Here is a 16,379-nt window from a genome sequence, read left to right as displayed (position 1 = left end):
TAAATTCTGCTGATTAAGATGGGCTTCGTATGGAATTGTCCCCTTACGCTGTTGGCATTTAGCTGATTAACAGAGAGAGAGTATGAAAAAGGAGCGCTGACATTTAAGGGAAAGCGATGTGAAAATAAGTTTTTAAAAACAATCTATTTCGAGGATGAGTTCTAGACAGTAGAAACGAGCCTTTCAGCAGGCAGTCAGGACTGGGTTTTCTAGCAGTTGGCATGAACTCCGTGTACCCATATCACTTCCACACATTCTGTGTTTGTTCCTCTTGCTGCTTTCTGATCGCCCATCTGTGTCTACTTGAGGATCCCACATTCAGCATTAACTTGGCCCTGGTCATCTTGATTGGCCAGGCGGTGTTTGTACCATCTGTCTGCCGAGGTGGAATGATAACAGCTGGTACGCAGCTGTACACGTTGTCCTGGGAACTCTTATTTCAGCCGGCGGTTATGCTAACAAACACGAAAACGTTTTCAGATCGTTGCTCTCTGTGACTACTGTTTGTGTTAACCGTTTGGAGAATCCCACTGCGTAGCCTAAACGTCTACCATCTCTAATTGACTTTGCACAGTACCACCTTATTACAAGTTCTGTATTGCTAAGATCAAGTTTGACTTCAAGGAGAACAGTCCTTTTCTGACTCTAAGGAGTTAGCACATGAGAACAATAGTGAATCAGTGACTCCGAATTTGATACTTTAGAATGAACGAGTTTTTTGCGTTGAATTCAGGCCATGGGAGGGCATTTTGAAGTTTTGTGAAATTCTGTATAGCCATTGTCATTCATTCACAAGACCCTCATGGAATTCTTCTGAGCTGCACATAACAGAGAGACGTTTATGCTCCCCAGCAGTCAGTACTTGAATCCAATTCTAAGACAGGAAGGGTTTCTCCCCTACCCGGAGAGATTAGAAATACTTCAGCATGTAGGAGGCGTAAGCAGAATTCCTTGGCTTGGCCCTCTGTGAACAAAGGCTGGATTCTCATTGTTCAGACGACCCCCTCCCCTTCCCTCATTCCCTCAGCCAGCATGAACTGAAGGATTCCGAGCAGGAAGTATTAGTTAATTTTGTGTGCTTCATTCTAAACATCTGTACTTGAGTCTTTTTGTTTATGGAAGGAATGCGGCAGGGGGAGGGGGGAGAGCAGTAGAACATTCAGAAGCTAAATCTTTTCCCGAGGGTGTGTATATCCATGGTTAGGCTTCATGCTCATGAATGCGAGGCGAGGGTGGGGGGAGGTGTTCTAGTTGTCCAGTTGCTGAATACTTTCTAGACTTCCACTTGCTGATTTTCTTCATTGTTTGGCTTGGCCTCTTTACCTTAAAGTCATACTGTCTACGGTTGCACGCTCCCATGGTGTAAAAATAGTAGAGTAGCTATCATTGGACTGGAAATTAGAAGACCTGGTCTGTGTTCTATTTATCTACCATTTAGATCTTTTTACTTTGTCCACTGTGAAAGGAGTAGGATGGGTAGATAAAGAGTAGGGAGGTATGGCGAGGGCGAGAAAGAACGGGAGTGAGCCTACTTGACAGGTCTCAACTGGCAGCTGTTTAATGCAATAAAACCCAGCTCCTTAGTTTCCCAATTCTTGATTATCCGTGACTACAGGTGATGGATAACTCAAGACTTGACCCTTCTCCATTTTCTGTATTGGCTTCCTGATTTATTCAGATTAGATTCCAAGTTCCTTGAAGTTCAGCCCCCTTGTCTCTTATCTCTAAAGGGGGTGCGAAGTGGCTGTCGAAAACTACCCCCGCACAAAGATGTCTCTACTACGTCATGACCCCCTACCTTTGACTCGGCAGCCCCGTCTCTGCCCAGCAAGCCTACTTTTCCTCTGGTCCGCTTCCTCCGCTGGCCTCTGCGGTGGCTCTTATGCTGTCTCTCCCCTCTCTACAGATACTCCCCACTGGCTTTGCTCTCAACTCCTCCCCCTTAGCAGGTGCCTTTGATTTTTACTGCACAGAAAAGATAAAGTCATCAGAACACTTTCAGCTTCCATCCCTTAAAACCTACTCAGTCACTTGCATTTGCACCCAGCTAGAAAGCAAGGGTGCGGGGTGTCTCCTGTGGGGAGCCAGTTCCTTTACCAGCACAGAATCTCGTTCTTAGTGCCCAGCCTCGTTGCCACATTCAGCTTTCCCCCTTTTGGCTGACTCAAGCACAACAGCAGGTAATACAGCCTCCTATTTCCTATCTCAAAAAAGAAAGAAAAATATTCCTGAACGCAGTGTCCCATCCCACCGTTGTCTTCTCTTTCTCCTCTCCTGCAGACCCATGTCGTTGACTACACTTGCTGTGTCTGCCGCCCTGCCTTGTATCTGCCGTTCCTCTTCAATCCCACACACCTGCCCCGGGCTGCTCTCCCTGAGTAGAGCAGCGACCTGTGTGTGACTTGACGCCAGTGGACATTGCACTCATTGCCTTGCATGACTCTCTCAGTGTATTTTACCACCCTTGATTACTTCCTCCTCAGACACTCTTGGTTTCCGTGATATTTGTACTCTTCTACTTGGCGTCCTCTCTCTGGCCTCACAGCCTCCTCCGCAGTCCTCAGAGTGATCTCAAAAGTCCGCTCTCTCCTCACTCAGCACGCTTGCCTCGTTGGTCTCAACCATACCTACCCTTCGTTACCATCTACCGGCAATCTGTGTATCTAACTCTCTCTCGGGCTTTCAGACCACTCACCTCCAACTCCCTACCGGACATTTCCTCTTGTTTAGATGATCCACAGACACCTCAAAACGAGGATATCCAAAGTTGAACTCCTCTCCCCGTCCTGCCCTCCATCCCTGCCTCCAATCCTGCTTAACCTCCCGTGTCCTGTGTTTCAGTGGTGGTTCTACTCTCCATCTACCTGTTTTTAAATGAGAAAACTGAATGTTATTTTTAATCCTTCCATCTTATTTCTGGACAAGGAGCTTTGACAGTGAAACAACATGTTCACAGACTAAAAGTAGAGGAGGCTTCAGAAGTGGCCCCCTCTCTCCCGTACTGTCCATTGATTACCAAGTTACTACTGAGGTCGACTTCCTATATCTCACTGACATCCACTCATTTCTCTCCATTCCAACTGTCAGCCGCTGTCATCTCCAGGACTACTGCCACATCTTCTTAACTGTTCTCTCCACGTTTAGTCCCATCCCTTCCAACCTCCTCTCTACCCAGTGGCAGTGGCCAGAGTGATCTTTTTAAAAGTCAGATCTGGGGGTGCCTGGTGGCTCAATCGGTAAAGTGGTCAAGTCTTGATTTCGGCCCAGGTCATGATCTCAGGGTCATCAGGCTTCTCACTCTGTGGAGTCTGCTTGGGGTTCTCTCTCTTTCCCTCTCTCTCCTCCTCTGCCCCTCCCTTGGCTCGTACTCTCTGTCTCTCTCTCTAAAATAAATAAAATCTTAAAAATATAATAAAAGTCAAATCTGCTCATGTATTTCCTGTATAAAGGCTTCAGTGGCTCGCCATTGCCCTTAGGCTGAACTTGCTCTTGAATGTGGCCTCAGGCCTAGCCAGCTCTCCTTCCCGGTGAGCCGGTCTCCAGCCACACTCCCGTTCTTGCTATACTGTGCAACCCTAACCCCTCAGTGATCCCTCCTCTGTGTTCACCGGGCTTTTCATACATGCTGTTTCATTTGCCTAGACTGCTGATCCCTGTTTGCTTAGATAATTCCTCCACATTCCTCAGGTCCTGGACATAGATGTCACTTCTTCTAGAAAATGTTCTTTTTGATCCTGCAAATCCAGTTCGGGTGACTTTCCTCCATGCTCCCCAAACTTTGTGCACATCCCCCGTCGGAGCACTCATCGCATGGAATTGCAGTCGTCTGTGCCCACTACTGGACTGACCCGAACTCTGAGGGCAGTGCCTGTGGCTGTCTTGTCATGTGGAAAGTGCGAGCCTCCTGTACGGATGGCCGCAGAGCCCTTTTTCTCTTCCACCTGTGGCTGTGGGTTGGAATGAAAAAGGCAGCTCTGAAAACAAGGCTTAGTGAGGTAGGGCCGGCTCCAGCAAACTCGTTTCCCTCAAAGTTTAATGCTAGCAAAGTTGCTTAGTCATGTTCTGCCACCCATGGCTCTGGGTCTGTGGCAGCCGTGAGAGTGACCCCACGAGCCGGTTTCTTTCAGAGTGTGGTCCTGTGCTGCAGATTTTAGTCTGGAACACAATTATACCCCACCCCGTTTCGTCTTCTCTCCTTTGATCCATTTGATCCAGTCTCCTGCAGGTTGAGCTGTTCAAGAACAATGCTGTGTCAGAAATGGAGACAGGGAGAGTCGAAAAGCAGGAGTAATCTGTAATCCACAGATTAGTGAATAAGCCTTTGAACATCCCAAACCACCTGCTCCTGAATAAAACTCCATTGTTTTATTGGAATGCCACACTATCTGGACTGCCACAGATACTATAGTCTACGTCCACACCTTCATTCAAGGGTAACATTTTAACATTTTTGATACAGTAAAGAGATAGAGGTTACATTTTCATTCTTTTGACAGGTGGGGTGTAAACTGGATATTCATAACCTGTGTGCAGGCAAAACGTACCGCATCTTAGGTAGAAGATCCAGATTTGTATAATCTTTGGCAACTGTGTGGAGTCCCTGTGCAGTCAGACCCTTACATGTGAACATATCCAGGCTCCTAATTCAGGAATTTTCTTCTAAACTCTATTATAATAATGTCTTATATTTGTATGGTGTTTTACAATTAACCAAGTACATGCAGGATCTTAGTTAGACCTTCTAACAACTCTTTGAGGTAGGTGGCTCAGGGGTCATCACCCTTGTTTTTGCAGAGGAGAAAATGGCAGAGCAGAAATCACACAGCTAGTAACTGAAGGAGCCCAGACCTGAGCTCACATCTCACAGTGCACAGTCCTGCGTTCTTTCCATCCTGCCACACACCTTTGTGTTCACAACTGTATGTGTGTGAGTGTGTTTCATGTATATGGGGAACAGGTAATCAAACTTCTCTTTTAAGATCTGGACCACCTAAGAAATAGTTAGGTATGGCTCATCGTATTAGTTTTATTGTGGATAATACCGGATTAAAGAATAGAGCCTGGACACATGATTTACATGGGCTTTCTGCTCTTCCCCCTCCCCCACCTCTCCAGCCCAGCTGGACTCATCCATGTTGTCCCACATCTAGTAGTAGGACAGCTGCAGGCCTCCTTGGCCCAGAGGCAGACGCACTGTCTTGCATTGAGGAGTGCAGGAGAGGAGAGGGGCGCTCAGGCAGGCGGGGGGAGAGTGAGCCGAGGAGATTCCAGGCCACACATGACCATCCCTCCTTCTCCCCTAGGATGGGTGGGCATGAGGACGGTAGAAATCTACCTGCAATACTTCTGAGAGTGTGCGGGAGTTCCTCTTCTGTGGGCTTTGTAGGGGAAGATGAGTATGGTGCTTCCTGCGGAATTAATTCACTTGGGGAGGAAAGACTGTAAGCCCCTTGAGGGCAAGGACCTTTTATGTCTAACACATCTGTCCTCCAAAGTATATAGCATAGGACTGAACGTGTAGTTGTGCCCAACACGTACTTGTTGACCAGTCTGTGATCTTCATGATAGCATGGAAGTTGCAGAGAATACATATTGTCAGGGATGGAAAGACCCAATTGGTGAGTGAAAGGTGATGAAAAACAGTTGCACTTTGTCTTTTTGACCCACCTGAAGGCACGCGGGCTGGCAGCCATGCTGTCCCAGCCACCAGACCCTGCCCTGGCTGCCCCAGCAAGCTGTCTGACCTCCAGAGGGATGGCAGCCCCGTGGCTCCTCCCTTTCGCTGCCCTTCCCTGCTCAGTGCTCAGATCTTGCATATTCTTCTTTGAACATATGCAAACAACTTCTTTAAACCCCCCTCTCTCCTTTTCTCTCTCTCTCTCTCTTTTTTTCTTTGTTCAGCTGCTGGAGGAATTTTTTCTTCATTCCTCCTCTGCTCCCTGCCCCATCTCTTAATCACTGTCCTTTTTCTCTCTTTCTCAAATTCCGCTCTTAACTTGGTGGATTAAGTAGAAGAATAGTGCTCGTGATAGTCTCCCTGCATCAAGAAGTAACAAGAATAGAGTGAGTTTTTAAGTACCTTGAAAGTTTCCAGAATACCTATCTAGAAAGCCAGCAAATATTTTCTTTTGTTTTTTAATTAAATTGCTTTTGCTGAAGTCCCGGCAGTTAAGAATAAATGCACTTTTTAATGCAGTTTTGGTTTTGCTTAATAGTGTAAGTACAGTGCTACCATTTTTCATGGCAAACAAGATTTCAACAATGCGTGTCTTAAACAAGCTTTTATGAGCCAACTTATGACCCCAACCATAACTTGTTATTTCCTTGGGAAAACGCACACTATTTCCAGGTTTAGAATCGCCTGTTGGACACAGCCAGTGTGTCGTGGGTTCTGGAACCATCTTTGTCTAGGGTGTATCCTTCCTTTGTCAAGGTCCAAAGCAAACTGGGTGGGAATAGAGGGATTTCTTTGCTTCATAAGTATGACTTATGAGCTTCATGTTTGTCCTACAGGAAAAGCTTTTGACATCACATACGTGCGCCTGAAGTTCCACACCAGCCGCCCGGAGAGCTTCGCCATTTACAAGCGCACGCGGGAGGACGGGCCCTGGATTCCTTACCAGTACTACAGCGGCTCCTGTGAGAACACCTACTCGAAGGCAAACCGCGGCTTCATCAGGACAGGAGGAGACGAGCAGCAGGCCTTGTGCACAGATGAATTCAGTGACATTTCCCCTCTAACCGGGGGCAACGTGGCCTTTTCAACACTAGAAGGAAGGCCCAGCGCCTACAACTTTGACAACAGCCCTGTGCTGCAGGTAATGCGTCCGGAAGCTGGCTTTGTAGTCTGTCCGTTGTCCCACGTGCATACAGGATGCGGGAAGATTGTTGTGTTGGGGGCCTGTGGTCCCGCTTCAGAGGTAAGGGGTAGGAGGAGTAGATTCCAGGTGGGTTTTATTCTGCTCTCCTCCTGTACGTTCCCAGTACGTGAAGGAAAGCAGCTTTGTTCCTCCCACCCAGGTGATGTTCTTGTGTTCTCATGTACCGGCCAATGTATTCTGGGATATAAATTTTAGAAATTTTTAAAAAAACGGAACAGTTTTAACTTGGGTCTTTACTTATGGTGGAAACATTTTGCTTCTGACCTTTTGAAGAGAGTATTTGAATCTACCCATTCTTTTCTCTTTTTTTTAAGATTTTATTTGAGAGAGAGAGCATGAGCAGGGAGAAGGGCAGAGGGAGAGGGAATAGAAGACTCCCCACTGAGCAGGGAGCCCACCCCGGAGCTCAGTCCCAGGACCCTGGGATCATGACCTGAGTCGAAGGCAGACACTTAACCGACTGAGCCACCCAGGCGCCCCATGAATCTGTCCATTATTTTCACAGCCTTCGTTATCTCTTCTTTCATTTGACCAAAGGAAAAGTGTTTTTTAGTATTCGAGAGGGGGAGCAATTGAAGCAAGATATTTAAGAATGCCATACTCCTTCATTATTGTGCAAGGAAATGTGGACTGGGTTTGTACGGCACTATTGTCAATCATGAAAACTTCTCATCTCCTGACAGTGCTGGTGTTTGTGACAGGATGTACGTTTGGGGACCTGTGGTACGGTGCTCGAGCATCGTGATAGAGACCTTTCCCCATTTAAGCATAGAAAGAATTAAAGCTTTCTTTTTTCTCATGAATTCTGTGTACATATTCTTCATACACCATAATTTGGAGTCTTCCTGTAACACAGAATGGAGATGGTTCCGTCACGTAGCTGAAGTTGAAATTGACCTTGAAGTGGGGGCAGCCTGTATGAACTGACTGAGACAAGAAAGACTGGATGTGGGTTTGCAAACGCTATGTATGTTTTATGGAAAGCTGTTGTCATTTCTAAGTAGGGAGAAGTAGGGAGTTCTTTATTCTTCTGGGCTTTGTGCTTTTTTTTTTTTTTTAAGATTTATTTATTTATTAGAGGGAGCACGAGCAGTGGGGAGAGGGAGAAGCAGACTCCTCACTCAGTAGGGAGCCTGACGTGGGGCTTGATCCCAGGGCCCTGAGATCACGACCTGAGCCGAAGGCAGACACTTAACCAACAGAACCCCTCAGGCACCCCTTTATGCATTTGTGGTTTCTCAGTATTTCTCTTGAAGTTTATTATATTCAAGGACTCTTTCTGGTTTGGCCGTGTGGTTTTGGGTAGTGGCAAAAGATGAGAATATGTTTCTCTGTGGGTCCAGTTCTTCACTTCTGCTGTATTTCTGCAGTTTGCTGGGAGATTGTGGATCTTGCTCTTGGTAAACTCTGAGGTTCTGGTGAGCAATGAGCAAAGGCTTTTCAGTAAAGTGTTTCTTGCAATGGTAGTAAGATGTGTTCAGAATAATGAGTAGAAAGAATAACTGATTTTGCTAGATGAAAAACAGAAGACAGAACATCTAGGGGAAATGTGATCTACAGATTTTGTAAGTCGATCAACTAGCAGACACTTGCTAGCTTAGTTTCTTCCTATACCAATGATTGTGTCTGACTGTCTTACAGAGGCAGTGGTACAGTCAGCAGGAAAAAGCAGTGGCCTGTGTGACTGTGGTGTTCTGGCCCCTCTGCTAACGAGATGCCTTATCAGCCTGTCAAAGCAGTTCCCCCAGCTGTAGGAATTCTGATGTTTGCTACTGTTGTGTTGTTGTTGTTTTCCCTCAAGTAAACTCTACACCCGACGTGGGGCTCAAACTCACACCCCTGAGATCAGAAGTCACGTGCTCTCTCACCTGAGCCAGCCAGATGCCCCTGACGTTTGCTACTCTTTATACCGTAGGAACTCGTGAGACTAAATGTGGTAGAAATGCTGTGGGCATCTGTAATAGATCTGGTCAATTGCTGTCATTATGCAGAAACATTAATTATGTGTCTCTGGATGTAAGAGCTCTGGTTTTCATACTTAGTTGCCAAGGAGTTGCTGATCGGACTTGAGCTGATTTCACAATGACAACTGTTTTGACAGCTTAGCTGATATGACCCTCTCTCCTCATTGCCTCCTGTGCCTCTCTCCAGAAGCTGTGATCTCCCAGATGGGAGAGCAGACCCTTCGTGGTTTTGTTGTGTATGACTATTACTAAGCACGGGCTGATTTATAATAACAATCAGCATTTATTATAGCACTTACTATAATGTGCCAGAACGTGCCAAGCAGTGTTCTGAGACCTTTGGCTATATCAGCTGTATTTACTATAGATGTATATACACACTCTATATATTATTTACTCATTTCACCCTCACAATAACTCTGCAGGGAGGTAACTTCTGTTATCTCCATTTCACAGATGGAGCACTGCCATCATTTATCAGAAGAGATAAAATAACTTGCCCCAAATCACACAGTTTTAAGTGGCAGACCTGGGATTCAAAACCTAGAAAGTCTGGCTCCAGAGCCTGTTTTTTTTTTAAGATGCCCTTTATGGAAAAAATGGCTTAGACTCAGCCCTTGAGAAGCTCTTATTCAAGGAGAGCTGTGATAAAGGTGAGGCTCGAAGGAGGTATGAGATATAATAAGCATGAAACACAGAGATATGTTGAGCTGTTTACATCGCAGACGACTGAACGATGCCGAGCCCTGTGGCCATGAGTGGGAGTTGTTATTGGAGTTCCAAGTTTGGATGCGGTGGAATCATCAGCTCTTCTCCTTTCTAATTATACTTGGAGGCTTCACGGGGATTAGCTTTTATGAGCCCTCTAGGTTGCTCCCTATGCCAGGTGTTTGGCATGGTTCGAGCCGTGCTGCTGAATCAGGGCTGTGCCTCCCTGTCTCACGGGGAGCCTTCTGAAAACATGGACGCCTGCGGCCCGGCACTTGCTTGTTGCGTCTGCGGGGGCGATGTGGATAGGCAGTCCCAGGATGCGACTTCACGTGGATTTGGTATCTTTGGGTGGTCACGTGTCATACGCTACTCCAAAACTTAATGATTTTAAGCGACCGTGATTTATTATTTCTCATGATTCTGCGTTGGTCTGGGCTCACTCACTGGCAGGTTAGCTGGGAGCTGGGTTTCTCTCCCCCTGTGGTCTTACAGCTTCAAGGAGGCTAGACTAGGCTTCCGCGCACGATGGCAGAGGTATTGCAAGGGGGTAAGGCTCGAGGCACAAGTGCTTATCAGACTTCTGCCTGTGTCACATTTGCTCATATCCCCTGGGCAAAAAGCTGATCACCAGCCCCAGCCCAGAATCAGGGTGGAAAGGGACTCTGCAGGGTGTGGACCCTGGGAGACATGATTCATTGGAATCATTATTCTAACAATCTACCACAGATGTAAACATCTGACTAAAATTAGCTCAATGAAAGGGCATTTATTATAAGGGCTTAGATCTCATAAAACCTAGGGGAAAACATTAACTTTCATTCTTGTCCTCTGTCATTATGGTACACCTACCAATTTGATCAGTTGTGGTTTCTTCAGATTTGTTCATTTGCTCAGCAAATGTTACTTGAGCACCTACTGTATGCTAAACACCAGGGAAACTGCAGTCTACAAAGCAAGTGAGTCCTGCCCTCCTGGGGCTTACAGTCTTGGTGGTGGTGGCAGTGGTGGGGTGGGGGTGGGGTTGTGGTGGTGACAACAGACAATATAAATAAAATAGGGAAGTGAAATAGGGCGTTGGGGTGGGCAGCAGTTCTAGGTTGGGTGGCCGGGGAAGGCCTCCCAGAGAAGTGACATTATGGGAAAGGTCAAGACAAAAATTGCATCTGATTGGTTTCAGCCAGTGTAATGATTTCTTACTTTGTACTTGGATGCCTCTCCCCGATCTGTCTGTAGCAGACTGGGGATGGAGGAGACATAGATGGTCCAAAATGGGCAGAAGGAGGCAATGACCAGCATATCTTATGCCACCGTGGTTCTCCGTGAGCTGTGTGCTGGTTTCTTGGACTGGATTTGGGGCATGGATACAGGGTGGAGAGAAGGGACATGTGTTTAGAGTACCTCCCGGTATACGAAGATTTAAAAGTATATTTCATGTAAGCCTCTCAACAGCCTTGTGAAGAAACGAGTATTATTCCTGCTTTTTGGGACTCTGAGTGGTGACACAACAATTTGGATCAAAGAAAGGAGGAGTCAAGGAGACAAATATTAGGATATTAAGGGAGTCATTGAGCATTATAACAGATTTGATGCTAGAAGAGGACCTAGGTCACATGATATATTAACTATTTGGAAAATTTTGTCACATTTATTTCTCTTATCTTCAGCCCCTTTACCTTTTCCTGTTTTTTCTTTTTTTCTGGCAGGAATGGGTAACTGCCACTGACATCCGAGTAACTCTCAATCGCCTGAACACCTTTGGAGATGAAGTGTTTAACGACCCCAAAGTTCTCAAGTCCTATTATTATGCAATCTCTGATTTTGCTGTGGGTGGTAGGTAAGTAAACTATTAAATAACTTTGAAAGTGACAGGAGCTTTGGTTTAGAAGTGAATGTAGCAACTCGCTTACAACCATATTCATAATGTTGTTTGACCTTCTCATTATCCTGAAAACAAAGTAATTAGGTTTTCTAAAACCTTCTCGAATCAGCACAGTTGGTGGATCCTTACTGAGCATCTCAGTGCAGAGCTCTGCGACGGGCCCTCTGAAGCCACCAAGGAAGCATGAGACATTCACCTGCTGAGAAGGACTTGACCTTCTAGGATCCTACAAATGAATGGGGCAGGCGATATATGAACATGTGAAAAATTAAAATGCATGGTTTAGATGAAAAGAGGCCATGTGTCAGAGAATGAGACAGAACTGTCAAGCTAGAGAAGCAGATGGGAACTAAGCTGGGCCTTGAAGCCTGGGTGGAATTTGAATAAGGAAGGAGAATGTGTGGGCGGGATGCAGGAGGGTGGGCATGTCATGAGCAGAAGTGTGGTGTTGGGCGATGATAGACCTACTCGGCTTAAGGGACATCTCCTCTGTGAATCTGTAGAGTTGACCGAGTGAAAGCTGGTGGAGACTGTAATCAATGAGAAATCATGTGCTTTTTGAAGTAGGCCTGTGCTAGCTAACCGGTGGTTAGGAAGATTAATTGCAGACAAGGCGAAAGTCGAGTACCATCAAGAGAATGTATATTCTTGTTACGATGCTGGGATCTAGGTGTTAGGCAACAAATGCCTGACATTGGGGTGGTGATAGAATGGAGAGGAACATTTTAGATGGATTTTATTGTGAAGCAAGAAGTACCAGGACCTTAGTCAAAGACGATTTTAAGGTTTAATGACCAGGAGAATGGTGGTAAATGAAGACAATGAGCTAACGTAGGGAGATGATGAGTTTAAGTGCAGACATGTAAAAGTGCAGACATGTAAAAGTTGTGGGGGACATCTGAACTCGTGCACCACTCAAGGGTAGGAGCTCGGGAGAAAGAAGAGAGCCGGGGAGATGAATTTGGGATTCATCCTGGTATACTGTAGAGGTTTCAGAAAGGTTTGAAATGTATTACAAAGTAGGGGTGGGAGCTACGGGCCTGATTCTGTCTTTAAGGAAGCCAGCGAGGGAAACATCCGGCCACCAGATCCTGTTTCAGTATTCATGGGCATTTCCATGAGTCCTTAGTTTATGACTGTCCCTGCATCTAGGAGTCCGTCGGGGATTCTTGCCCCAAACAACCAGAGGGAGTATCAGGCTACCAGAGTTGCATGTGGTGGTGAGGTGCTGAACGGCCCTTACTACCTTCAGCTCGGGATACTTTAAAATCATTATGACAGATAACAGCTGTGACCTAATCTTTGACTTATGGTGTGCCTGCACAATCCTGGGCACATGAATAAAGCAGCTTCTCGATCCTCCCAGTAACCCCGTGAAATTCACATTGTCATCATCCCTATCTTACGGGTAAGGTACAGAGGTTAAGTGACATCGGTAGGTCACAGGGCAGGTCCCAGATCCATGCAACCGGGCTTCAAGGTCCTTGCTCTGCTTAACCTCCACACTTGGCTGCTGCTTGACACACACAGTTGACTTCGGGAAGTGATCCTAGAAATTGTAGAAGCCTCCGAAATTGCTAGAGACTTTCATGTCTGGTTAATGCCCCATCCCCTATTAAATAAAGATGTTTTGGGGGAGTTTTTTTGCTAGTTTAATTTTCCTTCCTATCTGAAAACTCAAACAGTCATTACTTAATTTTGCTTAGTTCCTCAGTTTCCAGTCTTGAATGGTAAAACTAGAAACAAAACCATTCTGGGGTTGTGTTTAGTTCTCTTTGTACATCATTTTTCAGCATCCATTTCTGGGACCTGGTGGCCGTTTCACATTTTTGAATGTCTGTTCTCTTCCCAGGTGTAAATGCAACGGGCATGCCAGTGAGTGTGTGAAGAATGAATTTGACAAGCTGGTGTGTAATTGCAAACATAATACTTACGGGGTAGACTGTGAAAAGTGTCTGCCTTTCTTCAACGACCGGCCGTGGAGGAGGGCAACTGCCGAGAGCGCCAGCGAATGCCTGCGTGAGTGCCCCTTGGCCTCAGTCTGTTAAATTATCTTGAGGACTTCCAGAGTGGGCAGCAGGAATGGGTGACTTCCTTCTGTTCCTCCTTGAAAGGAGAACTCTGAAGGGCAGAGCTTCTTCCGTAATTGGAGAGCATAGAATGGTAAACCACATGCCCATCAGAGGAAAATCATAGATGAAGGCAGCTGGCTGTGAATACAAAGTATGTTCATTTTGTGTTTGCTTCATGGACACACATACCAGAGTGGGAGCAGCAGCTCCAAGGTTTGGAACTTCACTTAGATCCGAGGGCCAGGCCAGTGTAGCCTACTATAAAATACGGTTTCTCTAGTCCTGTCTTTGCTGCATGTTAAAATATTTTCCTACCAACGGTCATTTACTGAAGCAGTCAGGGTCATTGATGACCATGTATTTGGTGCGTTGAGTTCTAGACTAAGACTGCCATTCCAAAGATTATTTCTCAAAATTATCCTTCCTTTATTTCACTAAAGAGCACAGCCGGGAGAATTTTCCTAGTCCTTCCGTACAGAGGTGGGTGGCTTTGGGAAGGAAAGTAGATCCTCGTATTTCTAGAAAAGGATAAAAGGAAGAAGATTGCACATTGTTTTATCCCTTCGTCGTGGCTTGTTTATTCTGAACAGATAGAGAAAGAAGCTTCAAGAGAAAGGAACCAGGAAACTATGTCATCATGCTTTGTCAAGGACTTAAAAATAAGAAACTTTTAAAGCAGCTATAATTTTTTATGACCTTATAAATACTTCTTATCATATACTCTTGATAAAGGAATAAGAGAGATGCTCTGAACTCACTGGAATGATTGGCAGAAACCTTGAGAAATGACCAGTATCGTGACTCGTGACTATTTTTGTTAGTTGCCTAGAGCAGATTTTCTTATATTTCCTTTTCCTTAGCACACCTCAGATATGAAGATAAATTGTACAGCCTCCTTTAGAATTCTAGGCGCTTGCTTGAACTCCAGTTCTTTTACTGAATAGCCAGTGTGAGAAGCCACATGATAAAGGTCTTAACAGAAACAGTAAAATGTGCCAAAGATGTGACATTTCAATAAATGTACATGTGTTTGAAAAGTATTTTGCTTAGCAATGGGGTCATATCTTGAGTCTCCCCGAGAACGTTGTGAAAATGTTCCGGGGTTGGCAAATGAACTGAATACCGTTTCTAAAGGACTTAGATGACAAATTAAATCAGTTTGCCTTCCTCCTTGGGTCCCTTCAGCACTTCGAAGAGTGAAGTATCTGGAGGTTGGGACAGTACGACAGTATTGTCAGGATGCTGGGGTTGGAGGAGAGAACATGACAGCCTTCTCTCTTCCTCGTTGATAGTGAAGGAGACAGAGCGTCTGCTTTACCGGTGGGTTAGGACAGTGTAGACAAGGGGACTGTTCTGCTTCAGAGTCCCAGAGCACCAAACCATTTAGGTGGGGATGGGGTGGGTTTGGCCGGGGTGGGATGTGCGGGATGATCTAGGGAGGCTGAGGGAAGAGAAGAAATAGCTAATGAAGAAGAGAAAGGGAGTGCTCCGAGTTACTTAACACAACTCTAATTTTTGGTGCCAATGGTTCAAGTTTCTAAAAAGCTTTCAAGTATAATACTGCGAAAGAACTGATTGTAAAGAAGGGGAGGTAACAGGAAAGAAAAAATAGATATTCAAACATTTTTTTAAAACAACCTGGTTTATCTGAAATCAAATAAAACTGTATTTAGTGCTCAAGATACTGCCTGTACTTTATGTGAAATCAGTAATTCTAAGAAAATAAACTTACTATAAATATAGAAAAGAAGTTCTGTAACTACGTATACTTGTCCTTACAATATATTATGCTCTGCAGGGAACGCAGTTACTTAATGCAGAACCCAGTTGGCACTGAGGCTCCCCGGGAGATGGATGTGTCTGGTGAAGCTAGATCTCCCTTCAGTGCTGCCTCTTTCCACGGAGGCGCTAATTTTAACCCACGTGTGTCAGGTGATGCCAGTCTGGCCTTGCAAGCAATCTGGCACTTCGAAAGTTAGTGTCTTAACATTTTCAATCGTCTGGGGCCCAAAAAGTTAAGGTAAATGAAAGCCTGAATATAAACTGGCCCCTGTCGTTGGAGTTGGTATTAGAACGAAGGATAAAGATTCAGAAAATTTGCAATTTGACTTGCCTTTCACTTGTATATAAACAGTTGCCTGGAGATTCCTAAGTACAGGAATTCCTTGTATTTTACGATGGCATTGATTTTGATAAGAACATCTCCCAGTAAACTGATAGCCTGGCTATCTATAAACCCTTTATTGACCTCCTGTTTTTGTTTTCAAATGAACAACGCACCAAGTGGGTGTTCTTCTTCTACCACCTGCTGTGCCACAGAGACGTGCGTGGTTTGGTTTCTTAGAGTCTTTTGAAATGCTGTTCATCGAAGGATTTGACTTAACCCGTACGTTTGGGCCCACAGCCTGTGAGTGTAATGGCCGATCACAGGAGTGCTACTTTGACCCCGAACTATACCGGTCCACCGGCCACGGCGGCCACTGTACCAACTGCCAGGGTAACACAGACGGCGCCAACTGCGAGAGATGCCGGGAGAATTTCTTCCGCCTTGGGAACAACGAAGCCTGCTCTCCCTGTCACTGTAGTCCTGTGGGTGAGTGACAGGCAATGCCAGCCTCAGCCCGATGGATTAGAAAGACAAAATCAGTACTCCCTGTCCCCCCAGAAAACAAAGTTCTGCTTCCTAGGCGTCCGTGCGGGTGAAGAGTGGAAGTGTGCACACTCTTGTCCCAGGCAAATGACTCAGGCTCTCCCTGACCCCCCACCTCCACTCTGTTTAACCAAGTTAAACTTTCCAGTGATTTTCTGGTGTGTATAAATAAGTGTGGGGTTGGCCTGAGTAATGGTTTTGTGTAAATAATTAGTAACCTGA

The 16,379-nt window shown here is 45.5% G+C and overlaps 1 protein-coding gene across 1 annotated transcript in view; it reads left to right on the top strand.

The window, feature by feature from the left end:
- LAMC1 (laminin subunit gamma 1) overlaps positions 1-16,379 on the top strand; it is a 124,481-nt gene that overhangs the window by 74,803 nt on the left and 33,299 nt on the right. Inside the window, exons 2-5 of the mRNA XM_026509197.4 lie at positions 6,514-6,818; positions 11,260-11,390; positions 13,288-13,454; positions 15,912-16,100. Of these exons, the coding sequence (XP_026364982.2) occupies positions 6,514-6,818; positions 11,260-11,390; positions 13,288-13,454; positions 15,912-16,100 (792 nt within the window). The remainder of the gene's footprint in view (positions 1-6,513; positions 6,819-11,259; positions 11,391-13,287; positions 13,455-15,911; positions 16,101-16,379) is intronic.

This window comes from Ursus arctos, unplaced genomic scaffold (genome assembly GCF_023065955.2).
Source record: "Ursus arctos isolate Adak ecotype North America unplaced genomic scaffold, UrsArc2.0 scaffold_2, whole genome shotgun sequence".
NCBI classification, from domain to species: domain Eukaryota; kingdom Metazoa; phylum Chordata; class Mammalia; order Carnivora; family Ursidae; genus Ursus; species Ursus arctos.
This window is presented reverse-complemented; position numbering and strand designations above follow the sequence as displayed.